General features: G+C 46.1%; 1 protein-coding gene across 3 annotated transcripts in view; it reads left to right on the top strand.

The window, feature by feature from the left end:
* Positions 1 to 19,081, top strand: part of USP42 (ubiquitin specific peptidase 42) — a 50,697-nt gene that overhangs the window by 26,062 nt on the left and 5,554 nt on the right. For 2 of the 3 annotated variants that reach the window (XM_078074309.1, XM_078074311.1), the window contains exons 4-15: positions 3,860 to 3,970; positions 6,174 to 6,276; positions 7,184 to 7,251; positions 7,954 to 8,024; positions 9,125 to 9,207; positions 10,140 to 10,251; positions 11,054 to 11,194; positions 11,380 to 11,480; positions 12,778 to 12,931; positions 14,780 to 15,496; positions 15,623 to 15,717; positions 17,362 to 18,855. In XM_078074309.1, the coding sequence (XP_077930435.1) occupies positions 3,860 to 3,970; positions 6,174 to 6,276; positions 7,184 to 7,251; positions 7,954 to 8,024; positions 9,125 to 9,207; positions 10,140 to 10,251; positions 11,054 to 11,194; positions 11,380 to 11,480; positions 12,778 to 12,931; positions 14,780 to 15,496; positions 15,623 to 15,717; positions 17,362 to 18,855 (3,250 nt within the window). The remainder of the gene's footprint in view (positions 1 to 3,859; positions 3,971 to 6,173; positions 6,277 to 7,183; positions 7,252 to 7,953; positions 8,025 to 9,124; positions 9,208 to 10,139; positions 10,252 to 11,053; positions 11,195 to 11,379; positions 11,481 to 12,777; positions 12,932 to 14,779; positions 15,497 to 15,622; positions 15,718 to 17,361; positions 18,856 to 19,081) is intronic. The other variant, XM_078074310.1, reaches the window with a different exon arrangement.

The following is a 19,081-nucleotide window of genomic DNA, read 5'->3' as shown; positions in this document are numbered from 1 at the left end:
ACGTTTTTTATTGACAGATCAGGTCTTAAGTCTTTTTTTTTTTTTTTTTTAAGATTTTATTTACTTATAGAGAGTGCAAGTGGGGGGAGGAAGAGGGATGAGCAAACTCCATGCTGAGTGTGGAGCCTGACATGGAGCTCAGTCCCACGATCCCAAGATCACAACCTGAGCTAAAACTAAGAGTCTAACGCACAAATGACTGAGCCACTCAGGTGCCCCTTTTCTTCCTTTTTGATGTTCTAGGGTTTCTTTTTTTATTTTTTAAAATTAAAAAAAAAATTTTTTTTTTAGGGTTTCTTTTTTTTAAAAAATCATTTCCTTTTTGTTGAGAGAACTTCCCTTAATCATTCTTTTAGGGTATGTCTACTCGTGACAAGTTTTCTTAGTTTTGCTCCATCTGAGAATGTCTTGATTTTGCCTTCATTCCTGAAGAGTGTTTCCACTGTGCATAGGATTCTGGGTTACAGTCTTTTTCTTTCAGACCTTGAAAATTGTTTTGCCACTTCATCTGGCCTCCATAGTTTTTGATCTGCAGTTTTCTGTCATTTTTCTTTTGTTTTTTTCATACACTTTTATAGGTAAGGTATTTTTCTTTCACTGCTTTCAAGATTTTTTTCTGTCTTTGATTTTCAGAAGTTTAATTGTGATGTGTTTTGGCATAGATTTCTTTTTTTCTTGATGGGGTTTGCTCAGCTCCTTGAATCTGTAGAGACTTCTTTCACCAAATTTGGGAAATTTTCAGCCTTCATTTCTTGTAATACTTTTTCAGCCCAGCTTAGTCTCTCATTTCCTTCTGGGAGTCTGATGACATGTGTGCTAGATGTTTTATTAGAGTCCTACAGGTCCCTGATGCCCTGTTCATTTTTCCCCCAGTCTGTTTTCTCTCTGTTGTTCAGAGTACCTAATTTCTATTGTTCTGTCTTCATGTTTACTGCTTCTTTCTTCTGTAACCTCCATTCTTCTGTCTAGCTTATGCACTGAGCTTATTTTGATTATTGTATTTTTCATTTCTAAAGTTTCCATTTGGTTCTTTATATCTCCTGTTTCTTTGTTGAGTCTCTATATTTTTCATTTGTTTCTAGTGTGTTCATAACTGTCTGTTGAGTCATTTTTATCATGGTTTCTTTAAATCCTTTGTCATATAATTCTAACATCTCTGTCATCTCAATTTTGGCCTCTTTTTATTGTCTTTTTTTCACCCAGTTGAGAAATTCTTGGTTCTTGGTATGATGAGTGATTTTCACTTGAAACCTGGACATTTTTATGTTAGAAATTTTATGTGGATATTATCTGTTGATTGTTTCAGCTGACTTTCTGTGATACCACTCTGGCAAAGGAAGTAGTATTAGATTGAGGTAGAAGTCCAGCTTCCCTACTCAGTCTCCATTGACACTCATGGGATGGGGCAGGGGTTGGGGCTCCTCATTCCTGCTCCTCACCTGGTCTCCACTGACACCAGGCTTTGTACTACGGGTGATGGCGAAAGTCCTGATTCTGAAACTACCCCAGTGGAGAATTGGAGGGAGTCTTCTTTACTACCAGGGGGTGGGGTAGAAGTCCAGGTTCCTGACTTGGTCTTTGCTGTGGGATGGAGTGTGGTTTGTTATCACCCAGCGTGGATGAAAGTTCCAGCTCCTAATCCATCTTCTCTAACACTGCTCCAGTGGGTGGCTTGGGATGCCTCATTACAGCCTGGCCAGTGGAAGTTTAGGCTGCCCACTTTGCCTTTGTTGGCCTAGGGGTCGGGGGGTCATAGTTTTTCTGAGACTTGTGGCCAGTGTAGAGAATTACTGTCTAAAGGTTTTCTATCTTGCCAAGCTCCCTTTTCCTGGTCTTTTGGCTAAAGAGAGAGCAGGCTTTCATTGAGGCTTTGTTCTATTTGTTCGTGTTTCCAGGTTGCTGGCTTCTTCAGCTCTGGACTATGTGAGGCACAAAGAAAACCCAGGGAACTCACCACAGTGTCATTCCTTGGGTTCCAGAGTTGCTAGCTTGTCTTTTACTCTCCCTTTCACAGCCTTCTTATGTTTGCTTCTTATGTTTTGTGTCCGGGGCTTTTGTACTTCGTGGAAGGAATAGGGAAAGGGACTTTTATTCCATCTTCCCAGAAGTGAAAATCTTGTCTTTGTTTTCGAAAGATGTTTTCATGGGGTATAGAACTCTGTGTTGACATTTTTATTCTAATAGACCCAAAAGATGTTACTGCATTGTCTTGTGTTGTTTCTGACAAGAAGTCTGTTGTCAGTTTTACTTTTGTTTCTCTGTACATGTTTTTATTACTAACTGCTTTTATGATGCTGTCACTGTTCTCAGCAGTCTGACTGAGTGGTTCTTTGTGTAGTTGTCTCTTGTTTTCTGTTTGGGAAATCCCAAATGATCTGTAAATGTACTGTTTCAAATTTGTGTGGCTTCTAGTCATTAGAAAAAACTTTTATTTTTGTAAATGGAGCACCATTAACCTTTTCTGGTGTATCGTTCTATGAACTTTAACACAGGTACAGGTTCATGCACACCACTACCGCTTCAGGACACAAAACTGTAGAATCACTCGAAAAATCTTCCTTGTGCTCTCTGTACACAGTCATCATTTCCTGAGATATTTGTTCTGTCCCTTCAGACTCCAATTCCATGTCTATTTAGGGACTAACTTGAAGGAGTCCCGCTGCTCACTGATAAGCTTATCTGTTTGTTGTTGTTGTTTTGAGTTTGTGTGTGTATGATTCATTATGGATGATTTCTGTTGCGAAGTCTTCAAGTTCACTGATCTTTTCTCCCCTCTGTCTAATCTATTGTTAATCTCGCCTGGTATGTTTTTCATCTTGTAAAATACATTGGCTCTTTTTCCATGGCTCTCCCTAACATGCTCTTGTTCTTTTCTACCTCCTTGAACATGTGATTGATTATGTGTACAAGGTCTTTTTTAATGTCATTGTCTTTGCGTCTATTATTTGTGCCATTTCTGGGTCTGTTTCTGTTTATTTTCTCCTTGTTATTGGTCATTCCTGCATCTTTGCATGTCTTGTGGTCTTTGATTAGAACTTTATGTTTTGGGGTGCTGGAGGGTTTTTTGTATTCCTATAAATATTTTTGAGCTTTTTTTCTGGGACACAGTTACGTCACTTGGAAATGGTTTGAACCTTTCAAAGCTTTTAAAGCTTTGTTAGACAGGTTCTGAGCAGCCTTTAGTTTAAGGCAGAGTTTCTCAATCTCAGCACTATTGATGTTTAGAACCAGATAATGCTTTGTTGTGGGGGCTGGCCTGGGGTTCTTGTAGGATGTTTAGCGGCATTTGTGGCGTCTGCTCACAAGATACCAGTAGAACCAGTTAGTCATGAGCTAAGAATGGTTTTCACATTTTTTTAAAGTTGTAAAAAGGAAGAAGAAAAGAAGAAGAATATGCAACAGAGACCCCTGTATATGGCCGACAAGACCAGAATATAATATGGAGAGGCTTTCAGCCTCTTGTATGGTGACATTTTTTTTTTTAACTGTTTGAGACAAATACTAGTATAAGAGAAAACTTACTTTTCCAGTATAAAGAGTAGTTAAGAGCACAGGCTTTGAATATGAAGAAAATTTTGAGTCCACTCTGTGTCTTCCACTTAATACTGTTTGACACTGGGCAAAATTTTAACTCTCTGAGCCTCAGTTTCTTCTCTTATAAAATTGAGCCAGTGTATACTTATCACTTGGGTTTGTTAGAGAATTAAATGAGAATGAATGAAAGTATGTAGTTCAAGGTGTGACACACAGTAGCTGTTGTTACTTCACTTCAGGTTTGTGCCCCTTATTTAAAATATTCTGTGATGTCTGTATGAAGTCATATTTTGCTAATTTGGAGGATTATGGTCTTATCTTTCAGGTCATGCAGAAGGATTTTGTATGATGTGTACAATGCAAGCACATATCACTCAGGCACTCAGTAATCCTGGGGATGTTATTAAGCCGATGTTTGTCATTAATGAGATGCGGCGTAAGTATCATCTGTAGTAGTTTATGTTAGTGTTTATTAGGTAATTGGTCTTAATGGCCTAACTGGTAAAAGGTGAGCTCCTGGTGTATTGTAGAAAACAAATATGTTTTATCATACGTGGGTATGGCTTTAATTGATAACAAATCTTTAGTAAAACATTTAGTATAGAAACACTTTGAAACCATAGAAGATGACAGTGTAATAAGGTATTCAGTTTAATATAAGCAAATTAATTTTTTTTTTTAAAGTAGGCTCCACACTAGTGCGGAGCCCAGCATGGGGCTCAAACTCACAACTATGAGATCAAGATCTGAGCTGAGATCAAGAGTCAGACATTAAACTGACTGAGCCACTCAGGCACCCCACAAATTTAAAAATTTTAAAAACTCACTTTGTTAGGGGTGCCTGGGTGGCTCATTTGTTTGAGCGTCTGCCTTTGGCTCGGGTCGTGGTCTCGGAGTCCTAGGATCCAGCCCTGCATTGGGCTCCCTGCTCAGTGGGGAGCCTGCTTCTCCCTCTGCCTGCCGCTCCCCCTGCTTGTGCTCACTCTCTCTGTGTCTCTCTGTCTCTCTCTCCATCTCAAGTAAATAAATAAAATCTTAAAAAAAAAAACTCACTTTGTTCATGAATTCATTGATAAGTCTTACAATGATTTTTTCCGCCAGGTATTTGGATTACTATGCTGAGTTATACTATAATATTGTCCCACAGGTTTCTTTAAATAGTTTTGAATTGGTTTTAATTCAGTGAATGAGCATTATGCTATGTATAGCGTTAGGAATTATCAAACTAAAGTTAATTATACTCTTAAAGCAACATTTAAACTCATAACAGCAAATTTGTGGATAAATTTCACTTTTTCTATTTAATTTTTAAATGACTTGAAAATTTTCTTTTGCGTTAAAATGACCCTACTAAGGTACGTGAAATGCCTTAATGCACTTTCTATGTGGTTTTGTAATAAACTTTTACATCATCTTAATTAACTGAGTTAGAAGGTAAAAAATGCGTGCAAATAAAAAAGAAACCCTAACTGTTAATCTGGAATCTAGCGGAGTAATTACAGGGGTGGATAATTATACAGTGACAATCTATAATCCTTTTGCCTAAAAAGCTGCTGAAGATTAAGAGGTGTTCTATTGGCCCTTGGCAGTATTAACAGGCCAGAGGAGACAATGCAAACATTTTTTAAGCAGTGTTGGATCCTGGCAGAATTTTAGCCAGGGGAAATTTTGTTTGTTTAATTTTGTACATATAAGGAAAGATTAATTATTTTTAAAACTAGACTTTAAGAAAAGGTCATCGCTGCTTGTGTGCACGTATATCTGTGAGCTCACGTAACCCCACACACGTGGCGGGATCATGAGATTGCCATTTTTATAGGCAGAACCGGCGGAATACGGGCAATTTCCTCTGACTCAAGCTAGTATGTATTTCTGTATATTCATGTATAGAAATTGTTCTATTCATGTTTTATTGTGACATTGTCTATGCTGTTTTTTGTTTGTTTTCAAAGATTTTTATTTATTTGAGAAAGAGAGAGAGAGAACATGAGAAGGGGGAGAGTCAGAGGGAGAAGCAGACTCCCCGCTGAGCAGGGAGCCCGATGTGGGACTCGATCCCGGGACTGGATCATGACCTGAGCTGAAGGCAGTCGCTTAACCAACTGAGCTCCCCGGGCGCCCCGCTGTTGTTTTTTATTATGTCATTTTGTCTTGCAGCCATTTAGTCCATTAGAAGCAAGGCTGCAGAGATGCTGAGCACACAGTGTGTTCTGTGGGTTGTTGAGACAGAACCGAGATGGGTTCAGACATTTATGTTTGCTGTGGATTCTCTTAGGGAGATCTAGCACTGAATTTAAGATTGTGTGCGCTAACATCAGCTTTCGAACAAACATAACGTTTTGAACAAATTTTTGAGACAATACAGCTAAAGTTGAATTTATTCAAGTACAGTTTTATTAACTTCCTGCAGACCTGGAGTCTCTGGGCTCTCAGGAGCTCTAGGCCATGTGCACTTGTAATGGTCTAAAGGGCGTGGTCCTCGCTGTTCTCAGGATAGTGTGTGTTAGTGCTATGTCCTCATAAAATAATTAGCAGATGTATTCAAACTGACAGATGGTCATTAGATAGAATGTCTGGGGGGTACAGCCGGGGCGTATCCCATGTGATGATAAAGCTTTGTCTTTACTTAAACTTCACAGGTATAGCTAGGCACTTCCGCTTTGGAAACCAAGAAGATGCCCACGAATTCCTTCAATACACTGTTGATGCTATGCAAAAAGCGTGCTTGAATGGCAGCAATAAGTGAGTACAGCAAAGCATTGGTCACTTCTTCCCCTGGCATCGCTGGCTTCCTGGAGTTCAGTTTTGCCTTTTACGATGAATGCACAGAGCTCTGGGTTTGCTTCACTTTGACTTTGCCCTGCCTCTGCCTCAGGTGATTTCCATCATTTTAAAACGATAGAAAAATCTGAAGGGTGTGCTTACTATAACAATGTGGGTTTAATTACAGATGTCAGGAATTGGGGATTGGTTTTGCCATTACTCAGTTTCTGAGTATCAGCATCCCTTTGCAGATCTAAAACTAACCACTTTTCCTTTCTAGTTGTGCCCAGCATTTCTTCTGCTCCTCTCCAGCCTCTGAAATCTGTGTTCCCTGAATCTTTCTTAGTCTGGTCAGTTACCAATTCCTGCAGTTTATTCCTTAAAATCTAAATGCAGCCTCAACAGGAAGATTTCGAGGACGACTAGATACCAAATCCTAACCCACTTGCATTGCCTGAACACACCCGGTAGAGCTCCTGTTCTCCTCCCACTGTCGCTGTCACTGGCCTGCCTCTGCTTGCTTGGATGATGGACCCCAGAGCAGAGAAGAACGCTCTGCGCTCCCTGCCTTCACCAGCCGGTCCACACACCCAGTGTCACAGCCTTGCTGCTAGCTTGTGGGCCAGATTCCTGCCTCAGTGTCAAGTCTCTCTCAGTCCTATCCTGTCTCTTTCTACCTCTCCACAGACCCTCACTGTGGTCTGGTCCAGGCAAGATGATTCTCTGGCTGCCATGCATACTGATGTCCTTTTATTTTGTGGCTTCCTATTTGAATTCTTGTTCTTTTATAGATTTTTGTTCTTGTTCTTTTATAGCTTTTAAAATTCAGTCACAGCATGTATAATTATTGTAGAACTCTTGTCTCATATCACTGTTTGTTTTTCAGATTAGACAGACACACCCAGGCTACCACCCTCGTTTGTCAGATATTTGGAGGATACCTAAGATCTAGAGGTAAAGTTTTATTTAAGGTTCATAAAGAGGTACATGCATGTGGTTAAAAAAGTGCAGTAGGAAAGGGTTAGCAATGGAGAGTGTGTCTCCCTTACCCTGCTCAAAGGCAGCCCCTGTCCCACTTTAGAGTATATAGCCTTCCAGTACTTTCCTGTGCACGAGCAGACTGGGGGTGTGTTAGATGGATCTCTTTCCTTTTTCTCTTAACATGAGAAATCTTTTTACATTTCGGTACATGTAGGTAACATGGTCTTTCACGGCTGAAGAAGAATTCCATTTATTTGAGTCCCCTAACAATGGATATTGAGGTTGTTTCTAATTCTTCGGTGTTTTTATTACTATTAGTCATTCATGGCACTTTCTTATACAGTGCCTTTATGTTCATGTAAAAGTGTCTAAGTAGGATGAGTTCTTAGTATTAGAATTTCTGCATTAAAGGGTACGTGTGTTTTAAATTCTGATACTCCAGGTCATCCTTCCAAGAGGTTATACCAGTTCACATTCCACCAACAGCACATGTGGGCCGCATTCATGACACTGTGGTTCACACTGTGTGTGGTATTAACACTTTTTTGCCCAATCTGAAAAATGGACTTTGTTTTAATTTTTTATTTTAATATTTTTGTGTTTTGTCATTTCAGTAGTTGATATTGCCATAAGGATTACACTTTGCTTATTCTTTGCGTTTTATTTTCATTTCAGTCAAGTGTTTAAATTGCAAAGGTGTCTCAGATACGTTCGATCCATATCTTGATATAACGTTGGAGATAAAGGTACGTTTGCTAATTGTGGTGGCGAGGTTAGAAAAAGACTTTGTGTAACTTTATCTGTAGTTCATTTATAAACTTAGACTACACTTGCTAGAGAATGCGAATTGAAACCGTTCATATGCCGCGACTGTATTCGGAGGGGGTGATGTAAGATTTGTAGCAGGGAGCGTGCAGACTTTTTCTTGGACTTTGGCTTTTCACTTGATAGATTGTTGTGATAAAACCAGAATTTGATGCCTGCATTAACCCAATTTAGATGATTGTCATTGTTTAGAAACTGTTTTGTTTCTAGCATTTTCTAAGCTCCTATCTTTTGTTAAGCTTTTATTTTTCCAATTACAAATGTAATACATGTTTAGGATAGAAATGAGGAACGTTGCAGATGTGTAGAGGGTCCCGTTCCTCAGGATGAACCCTTAACAATTCGATATAAACTGGGGGCGCCTGGGTGGCTCAGTCGTTAAGCGTCTGCCTTCGGCTCAGGTCATGGTCCCAGGGTCCTGGGATCGAGCCCCGCATCGGGCTCCCTGCTCAGCGGGAAGCCTGCTTCTCCCTCTCCCACTCCCCTGCTTGTGTTCCCTCTCTCGCTGTCTCTCTCTGTCAAATAAATAAATAAAAATCTTAAAAAAAAAACAAAACCAATTTGATATAAACTGTTCCAGAACCCATTATTTACTGCTTATAAAAATGCGATTACACCTTAGGCCTGTTTAGCCACTTGCCACCTTCCCGTAGTTCTGCTCGGTGGCTTCTCTGTGCACACGGGCCTTGACAGTCGTGTGGCGGCCCCCTGAGCGTGAGCACCACCATGCACATGCCCCTTTCCTTGCTGATGGGTGTTTGGTTTATTTCCAGTTTTACGTTCTTTTGAAAATGCTGCAGCGAGGAACTTTTTACGCGTTGTTCACTTTGATCTGCATGGTTTTTAACAAGGGGAAAATAATTGGATGGGTACACGTATAAAAGTCAACATCATAATAAAAGAGAAATTTCCTTCTACATAAAAATTCATATTGGCGTTTAGACCTTTGAGTCGTCTCTTCTTTCTTCGGTCAAGGGGCAGTGAGAGGGCCCGTGGTGCTGACACTGTCCTTCTCTTGCAGGCCGCTCAGAGTGTGAACAAGGCACTGGAGCAGTTTGTGAAGCCGGAGCAGCTCGACGGGGAAAACTCTTACAAGTGCAGCAAGTACGAGGGTGTGGTGGCGGGGTGGCTTACGTCGGGGATGGGGGTGTCTCAGGAACACCCCCCCGACCCCCACGAGACCCCTGTTAGCTTCTGTGCTGTCTGGGAAGACACTGGGTCTCCGTGCTCCCGGGGCCGGAGTGCTCAGCGTCTCCGGGTTTACACTCTTGAGAGGCGCGCACCTCTGCCCTGTGGAGGCTCGGTGCCCCATGACTGGGAGGGTTTGCGGGGGGCGGCCCATGGTAGCTGCTGTGCCTTGTGTGGCCCAGGGGACGCATCTGTGGTGAGCGGCGTTTTCATGGACTCCTTATTAGGAGAGGCGGTGATGGAGTGGGGCTCGCTTTCTCCCAGCACAGTTAAGGCTCTTGCTCTCTCATCCGGTTCTCACCCAGGATTCAGGGTGGTATGGGCTGGAAACCTCTAGTATTGATGGTTCATTGCTGTGTTTCCATGTGAAGTCAAGAGAGCCTCTATTTGAAGAAAGTCCTGTTTCACATGTTTTAGTAAATTTACATTTTAGAATCAGGTACTATGGGTGATCGTTACCAAATACTCATGTCTTGGGGGAAGAAAGCGCCCCACCACCACAGGCACTTTTCCTGTTCTAAGCTCCATGGATGGTCACTTTGTTTTGAATTGAGAGAAGTCTGTATTCACCTAATTTTAAGATTATCTATGGCTATGTGGCTTCTCAGAAACTGTCCATGGCTATGTGGCTTCTCAGAAACTGTCCTAGCTTCCTTTTTTCTTTCATGATAATTGAGCAATCTCCCCCTGTCATAATTTTAGTGTTTTCACTGTTGGTTGAGAGGGGTCGTGTTTTTTAGCTAGTAGCTTTCTTTTAGGTTTGGTGGGAAATGTTTCAGAGAAATAACAAGGGAAAGACTAAAAAATATATATATAAATCTTAGTCCTTTGTTTCTTTTTATTTCAAGGTGTAAAAAGATGGTTCCAGCTTCAAAGAGGTTCACTATACACAGATCCTCTAATGTTCTTACACTTTCTCTGAAACGTTTTGCAAATTTTACTGGTGGAAAAATTGCTAAGGTATGTTGATAATATTAATAACCTTTTATGTTGTCTCTCTCAAGACTTATGCGTCAGTAACTATCAAGGGTTATAAACGACCTAATTGAACAGTTTGTTACCTGATTTCCTAAGTTCTTCTAGTACTTATTGGGGGAAAATACGTCAGAGCATTGAGCTAGCGGTAGTGTGTTACGTGTGTTCGTGAGTGTAGTTTCTCTCTCCTTTAGCTGGTTAGACTTTCTGATGATAAAACTGGTAACTGATCTGCACTTGGGCTTCATGGTCAGGGAAAGTGGGGAGATGCAGGGAGAGCTGGTGTCGTTTGAAATCCGAAGAGGACGCCCCTGCTGGATCTCGCACTCTTTCGTCAGGGTTGGTTTTCCTGTTTGTTGAGGTTTTCTGAGGGTAGCACACTGAATTTTCATATTTTCTTTCCACTTCCTGAAGACTGGAAGTATCAGAAATCAGTAGTATGCAAGAGATCTAAACAATCTCTTCCCAAAGAAGTAAAACTAAGTGAGGCCGAAGTGCAGAATTAGCGTTCCATTGTGTCCTGTGGCCAACTCAGAAGGTTCACTTAACGTAGAGCCTTGTTTGCTTCAAGGAAATCAGGAATACCGTGGGAGTGCACTGAGTACGTGTGAGTTCAGGGTGGCTCCAGGCTGATCGTGTCTTTTGAAATGTGGTTCAGTGTGTTAGGTTTCTGCTGAGGTTTCATCTGAGGGCACAAAGTCCTGCCCTTGGGTCTCCACGAGGATATGCGGAGTGATCTGGGCCTTCAGAAGTGACAGTCCTTGATCCTCTTTCCATTTCTGTTTAGGATGTGAAATATCCTGAATACCTTGATATTCGACCATACATGTCTCAACCGAACGGAGAACCGATTATCTATGTCCTGTACGCGGTGCTGGTGCACACCGGCTTCAACTGCCACGCCGGCCATTACTTCTGCTACATCAAAGTAAGCCGTGCAGGTGTTGGTGACTGTTTTTAAGGTAGCCTCTAAGGTAGCACTGGTGCTCCTGGGGGCAGGGTGGGACTTCTACGGTGAAAATATGAAAGCCCATTTTTCTTACATTTCTCTTGATTGGTGTTCTCTCTTTGTCTAATTATATCTAATTTCTCTTTTGTTGGCTTTCTTTGCAGGCTAGCAATGGTCTCTGGTATCAGATGAATGACTCCATCGTGTCTACCAGTGATATTAGATCGGTACTCAGTCAACAAGCTTATGTTCTCTTTTATATCAGGTATCATCAGGAAAACAGATTTTCACATTTTCTGTTATGTCATTTCTCTTCATCTCAACATATTTAAATTCAGTATTCGGTTATTTCTGAAACAGCAGCTTAATGATGCCAACAGAGTAAGGGAGGTAGTTTTGGGTAGGGATTAGGAGTTGGATTTAGCTTCCAGCTCCTTGGCAAGTCGATAATGAAGCATGCAGAGAAAGCACATGGTGATGGCAGAGGGCAGGCTGCTGGTGGCAGCACACGGCGGGGGCTGGGGGTGGGGGAGGCCTCAGGAAGGGGCCTCTGAGGACCTGGGTGTGGTCACCTCCCAACCACTGAGCACAGGCAGCTAGTCACCTTCCTGGGCCGGGCCTGGCTCGACACCTGCTCATTTGCCTCCCGTTGCTGCTGCGTATTCCAACTCACTAATTCCATTTCTGGAAATGTGTGGTCTGAGAAAAAGTCTGATGTGTGCTCCAAGGTACTCATTTATAGTAGCTGAAAATTAAGAACATTCTAAAATTTCCGGGGCGTCTGGGTGGCTCAGTCGTTAGGCATCTGCCTTCAGCTCAGGTCATGATCCCAGGGTCCTGGGATCGAGCCCCACATCGGGCTCCCTGCTCAGCAGAGAGCCTGCTTCCTCCTCTCCCTCTGCCCCTCCCCCCTGCTCGTGCTCTCTCTCTCTCTGTCTCTCTGTCAAAATCTTTAAAAAAAAAAAAAATCCTAAAATTTCCAATATTAGCAGAATGAGCATGTAAATTGGAGCATATCCATGTGTTGGACTATTACACAGCTGTCAAAAATGATTTTTATGATGCCTTTTTTCCCCCCTAAATGATACAAGAAAGTGCTCTTGTATCATTGTATCCATATATCCTGTATATATGGAGAAAAAGCAGTTTGAAATCTTTTACGCTGGAATTGAAAAAAAACAGTACAGGCTGAAGCCTGGAGGATGTTCCAATAGATCTGAACAGTAGACGCCTCTCGTGGGTGAGACGAGGCACCGTATTTGTGTTTCTGACTTCTGGGTACGGCCTTCCTCTAACGGCATGTACTTAAAATTAGAGAAATAGAAACAAACAGAAAGGAAGAATTGCTTTCCGGTGGTGGCATCTCCGGAACACACAATCACAAATGCCACTTGCACGGTTGTCTTTCTTGTCTCCCTGTCGGAGCAGCTGTGCCCCCAACCTAGACCCAGAGGGGTCCTCTGCGGACGTAGCTCTGTGCACTGCAGCTTCTCAGTCTGCAATGACTCTCTTCTAAGGACGTGCCGTATGAAGCCCTGAGCGCTGTCCCTCTCTGTCCCTAGGTCCCACGATGTGAAAAATGGAGGTGAACTCACTCATCCCACTCACAGCCCCGGCCAGTCCTCGCCCCGACCCGTGATCAGCCAGCGCGTTGTCAACAACAAACAGGCTGCGTCAGGCTTTATCGGACCACAGCTCCCCTCTCACGTGATAAAGGTAACATTCCAGAGGTAGGATGCAACCTCTGTGCTAACCTGGGTATTGTTCAAAGCCTCTGGGTCACACTGCGGTAGCCGCCGTGTCCTCGTACGACTGCGTTTCTTGTCAAGAAAGTTTATTCAAGCCAATAATTATAAAATAAATAATCATCTCAGAGTGTGAATGTAATGAACAAGAAGAAAGTCTGGGTATAGGTATATTTAAACGCTAGAGATTTTATTTTATTCTATTTATTAAGATTTTATTTATTTGAGAGACAGAGTGAGCGAGAGATAGAGCACATGAGCAGAGGGAGAGGGAGAAGCAGGCTCTCTGCTGAGCAGGGAGCCCGATGTGGGACTCAATCCCAGGATCCCCAGATCATGACCTGAGCCAAAGGCAGACACTTAACTGACTGAGCTACCCAGGCGCCCCTAAAAGCTAGATTTTAGCTCTCACTTTGGACTTCCGTTCAGAGTGGACTAAATATTTGGCGATTCTTGATGAATACTAGAAACAAGAAAGTGACTCACAAAAAGCATATTTTCAGTGTGTCCATGTAGCCCTTTCAGTAGTGTGATGTGTCCTGTCTGCCATCCAGCGGGTCAGACGCACCCCCTGCTGGCCTCTCCGGGAGAGTTGGTGGGATGGCTGGGTCACGTGACACGCAGGGCTTTAGGAGGGAAGGCCGGACATGCGCTGGCCTTACGCAGTGATTATGGACAGCCTGTCCGTGTGTGGAAGCAGCCCGCCCCCTGTACCACAGTGCCGTAACAGCCTTTCCACTCGAGTGTGATTTGTTTGGAATCAGCAGATGGTCTGTTGCGTGCTGTTCTTTTTTAAGATTTTTTATTTATTTATTTATTTGACAGAGAGACAGCAAGAGAGGGTACACAAGGGGAGTGTGAGAGGGAGAAGCAGGCTTCCTGCGGAGCAGGGGGCCCGATGTGGGGCTCGATCCCAGGACCCTGGGATCATGACCTGAGCCGAAGGCAGACGCTTAACGACTGAGCCACCCAGGCGCCCCTGTTGTGTGCTGTTCTTTATGGACATTGGACAGTGTTTGGGTTCTAGCTGGAGTCAGAAATCAAATGCCTCTGGGAGCCGGGCAGGTAATGGGCTCCTGCACTGGGCTCTGCTTAACAGTGACATCAGGACCCTGGCCCGCTGGAGAGCATGTGCCCTGTGTGGAGGCGCGGCTAAGACTGATTTTTTCAAGGTTTTTTGTTTTCCTTCATGTGAAACCTTCTAGTGTTAAGATAGCAACTGATTCAGGTATTTAAGAGAACTGTGAAGGCCGTGCAGAACCCCTCTGTGAATGAGATCTCACCCACGGCCACCAGTTTGCCCCTGTAGGATAGAGCAGCAGGGGTGGAGTCTGGAGCAGAACAGTTCACGAGTAGGATTCGGAGGGGACATGGAGGGAGGGGACGGCGCCCAGAGCAGCTCCCTGCGTCTGCCCGTGCCCCCCGTCTCCCTGGCTCCCTTGGCCAGTGGTCATTCCCCACTAGCTGGCACTTCCTTCCGCCTGTAGAGGAGCAGGCTTCCAAGAAACCCAGCCAAGGAAAACATACGTGACTCTGTGCCCAAAGGGCCTGTTCATTTCTGTCAGACAGAAGCAGAAAGAATTTGGGCTGGGGTTTGTTCTCGGACAGAAATAGTTGTTGATTACTTACCAGAAAACACGGGCCCATGAAAGGTTTATGGTGGTCAGGGGCAGACAAGAGGAGGAGGTGTTTCTGGGTGTGGGAAACCTGATATTCCAAAAAAGAGAAAGATGAGCAAAATGGGAAGGGCCCCCAGCCAGAGTGGATTCTTTGTGACCGTTCCTGGGGCTCTCACCAGCTGGGGTCTTCTTTCTTCCAGAACCCACCTCACTTAAATGGGACCGGGCCATTGAAAGAAGCACCAAGCAGTTCCATGTCGAGTCCTAGTGGAAATTCCAGTGTCAGCCGGGCTGGTTCTGTTAATGCTTCGACTTCTGTTCAAAACTGGTCCGTTAACAGGCCCTCAGTGATTCCAGAACATCCCAAGAAACAAAAAATCACGATCAGTATTCACAACAAGTTACCTGTTCGCCAAGGCCAGTCTCAGCCTAACCTTCACAGCAGTTCTTTGGAGAACCCGACCAAGCCTGTTCCCTCTTCTACCGTTACCAATTCTTCTGCAATACAGTCTACCTCGAGCGCACCTACAACGGCAGTTTCTAGTAAAGTCACAAAGCAGATGACCCCGAGCGAGTCCTGTTCCAAGCCGGTGATGAACGGCAAGTCCAAGCTGAACTCCAGTGTCCTGGTGCCCTATGGCGCCGAGTCGTCCGAAGAGTCTGACGAGGAGGCGAAGGGCCTAGGCAAGGAGAATGGTCTCGGTACGATCGAGAGCTCGAACTCTTCTGTGCAGGATGCAGAAGATGATGAGGCCTCTCCGCTCGAGCTTCACGAGCCCCTTGCTCTAAATGGTGCTGACAGTACGGACAGCGACCTGAAGGAGAACGGTCTGTCTTGTGACGGTGCCAGTTGCCAAGTCCCACCTGCTCTGCACGCAGAAAATCCCTTTTCTAAGGTGAATGGTCTGCCCGGAAAGGTGAGCGTGTTGGGTGGCCCCGGGGGGTGGGGGGCGGGCTGTGCTTGACTCTCACGTACAGCCACTCGCTGGCTGGAGATGGGGGTGCCCGGTGGCAGCAAGAATTGAAACACTTTTTTATTGCAGTTGATGCCCGCTCCTCTGCCGCCTCCCCCAGAAGACAAAATCTTAGAGTCTTGCAAACTCAGCAACAAAGGGAAAGGCTCGACAGAAGAAACCAGGTAAGACGGCGACAGGAAAGGACACTGTGACCGTGTCCACGCACACGCCGCTGCTTTAACACTGTGCATGTCTCATCGTGGACCTTTTGAACCCTGGAATGATTCTGTGGCACCCTTCCAAATCTGACACCTAGCCTTCCAGTGACAAACGTGAAGACTCCCAAGGTTTTAGGGCAGGGCTTCTCGGCTCCATCGAGTTGCAAGTATTTTGTTCTGCTTCTTCTAGAATCCTGAAATTGCATTCATAGATAAGACAGTCTACCTCCACATTGAATGCTTTGTTTTGCTTTTTTAAATCGGTACATTGCCTGAGTGTAATGTAATGGGAACGAAAGACTGGAACATACCACGCGGTGGTGTTTTGGTTTGCACACATCCAGGCGGCCCCGCGAGTGCACACCGCCCCGCGCAGGTTTGCTGTGAGTCTCGCCGCGTGGGACGTGGCCTGGTGTCCAGAGCGCAGTCCCACGCACACATTTCACCATCAGGGGTGTGACGTCCTCATGGGGGACAACTTTTGGTGACATTCTGGTCGTCTCTGTATTTACACAGTAGTTGTGTTCCTGGAACATGTCACGTCCATGAAAACTGCCAGTAATCTCCTGGCTGGGGTGTTGGCCCACGTGGACGTGGGACTTCACTTACTCCCTGCATGGCCCTGCCCGCTTGTGCTAGTGGGGCTCCCCCATCTCTGTGATAGCCCGGAATGCACCCCACACTTCAGAATGGCCCCTGGCAGGGAGCTGCCCTTCCTGAAGGTTTAATTACTAAAACGGAGTGGAGTCAATCTGTAGGCGAAGAACACTCCTTTCAGTTTACCTTCAAGAGGGGACGGCGTGAACCCTCAGTGGCTTCCTTCCCTAGTCTAGCTTAGTTTGTCCTCAAATGTCGTGTGCGTGAGGATTACCGTAGACAGTTGTTACCATAGACGGCTGTGTAGACTGAACCATGCGTGTGCCGTAGCCCAGTGGGTGCTGCTCTCTTACGTGCCGGCTCAGGAATCTCACGGCCGCGCGCAAGGTGACTTGTCTGTACGGATCTCATCTGTGCTCTCTCCCCCCAGGTATTTTCCCACTAAAATGTGGGGCCCCTGGAGGGTTGCTGTTGTTTGCTGGCAGCTTTCATTGACCTCGAGCATAGCTCGGGAGCCCCGTAGCAGCCGAGGGCAGACAGAGCTCATGTCCTACAGGAAGGTTTTTTGAAGCCTCACTGCTCCCTCCAGTTTATAAGTTCCACGGAGCTGCGGGCTCTGTGTGGAGGCAGGGACTCTAGCTCGGAGGCTCGGGAGAAACGCAGAGGAAAAGTTAGAGCCTCCGGTCACCATTTGACTTTTCTGATTATTCACAGTTACTAAAAATTAGAAGTATATCTGAAAACAGAAGGAGCCTAGAACTGCAGGATTATTGTAGCAGAGAAACGGGATAGTAGATAAGCCCGATAGAGGATTTCATGTTTTTATTGAGTGAGGGAAAGAGAACATTTGAAGTTTCCAAAAATAATAAGCCCCATATTGGGCTCCAGCCAGATACGTTAAAGGCACAGGTTATTTAGTAAAGAACGTTTTGAAGTTTTTGTCCCTGTGAGCCATAAAGCAATGAAGCCAAGGACTAATCTATTGATCTCTTTGTTTTGATGGGGCTGCAGCGCGCCTGGAACAGAGGACGGTCCTGCGGAGGATCCCGGCGCAGAGCGGGAGGCCGGCAGTCCGTCTCCCGAGTCCCGTGAGAAACTGGAGACCCTCACGAGCCTCAGCAACAAGTTAAAGAAGGCTTTACCACCCTTAGACCCCAGCATCAAACCTACCAAAGAAGAAGTCTCAGAAAACGTTTTAGCAAAACCCGAGGAGGCTTTGCCCAGTGCCGACACTCTTTACAGCAGTACTAAGAACACCACGGGGGATGATGGGCTCCCTAAACTGTGTGGCCCCGGGGATTTAACAGGTGACAAGAGCAGACCGCCCCAGGCCGTACCGGGGCCGGTAGTAGAGAGCCCACGGGCCTCAGCTGCAGTGGACACAGCGGGGAGTTCGAGCCCAAGTCCCCCGGTACGCTCCGAGGGTGCCTGTGAGCACGAACTCTTGGTCTACATCAGTCGAGACACGTGCACGGACTTGGAGGACCGTCCTCGGAGCACAGGTGCGGCTGCGGAGGCCTCGCCCTCTCCTCAAGTAGACAAGGTCACAGAACATCATTCAGAAGGGGGCCCCGAACAAAGTAACGGGGAGAAATGTGAAGAAAATAAGGTGGGACAGAAAGTTCCAGATCATTCTCCAGTTAAGGAAAAAATCAGCATCCTCAGAAAAGTCGATCGAGGGCATTACCGCACCCGGAGAGACCGTTCCTCGAGCGGGGAGCGCGCGAGGGAGAGCAGGAGCCGGACCGGGGAGCGCTGCCGCGGGAAGCGGCGCTCGTCCGTGCGGGAGCGGGCCAAGCGGGAGCGCCCCAGGACGGAGCACTGCGGCGGGGGCCCGCACCCCCCCGGCCACAGTGAGAGGCTCAGCCCCGGCGAGCCCCGCTCCCTGGGCAGGTACGGCCACCGCCACTCCCGCAGCAGAGGCGGGTCGGACCAGGAGTGGGGCCGGTACCCGCACTCGGAGAGCGAGCACTCCTGGGGCCGGGAGAAGTACTACCCGGACAGGCCGCGGTGGGACAAATGCAGGTATTACCACGACAGGTACGCCCCGTACGCGGCCAGGGAGGCGCGCGAGTGGAAGCCCTTCCACGGCGCCCGCGACTACGCCAAGGCGGGCCCGTCCGGCGGCCGGCCCTGCAGGGACTACTATAGGGGCAGGAAGGGCTACGAGCTGCTCGCCAAGGGCCGGGACCGGCACCGCTTCGGCAGCCCCCGGGCGGGCCCGCCCCATGCCCTCCTCCCGTACCCCGACAAGTACCCCCACGAGAAAATTGCACTTGTAGCCGAAGACACCAATTGTAACCTCGCCGATCGGTTTCACGAACACGAGAACGCCAAGTCCCGGAAACGGAGATACGACAGCATGGAGAACAGCGACGCTCATGTCGAGAAGAAGGCCTGGAGGAGCTTCCAGAAGGATCCCTTGGAAGAGCCTAAAGTGAAGAAGCACAAAAAATCAAAGAAGAAAAAGAAATCCAAAGACAAACACCGAGGCCGCGATTCCAGGTGAGGATGAGGCCGTGGGCGCGGCATCGGGAGAGGTCTGGTTGCGGTTCCGTCCACGGGAGCCCTGCCTGGCCCCACGCACCGGGCTGGCTCCGGCGGTGGAGGCTGGAGTCCTGTGGTCCGCTCGGCGGGGCCTGAGCTTCCACCACGGTAGGTTTCTGGACCCCAGCTCCATGCCGACGCTCTTACTTCGCAGTTTTATAAAGTGTCTCCAAACCTCCCTTTT

The sequence above is a fragment of the Halichoerus grypus genome, chromosome 6 (genome assembly GCF_964656455.1).
Source record: "Halichoerus grypus chromosome 6, mHalGry1.hap1.1, whole genome shotgun sequence".
NCBI classification, from domain to species: domain Eukaryota; kingdom Metazoa; phylum Chordata; class Mammalia; order Carnivora; family Phocidae; genus Halichoerus; species Halichoerus grypus.
Note: the sequence above shows the minus strand (reverse complement) of the source record. Positions and strands in the feature narration are given on the sequence as shown.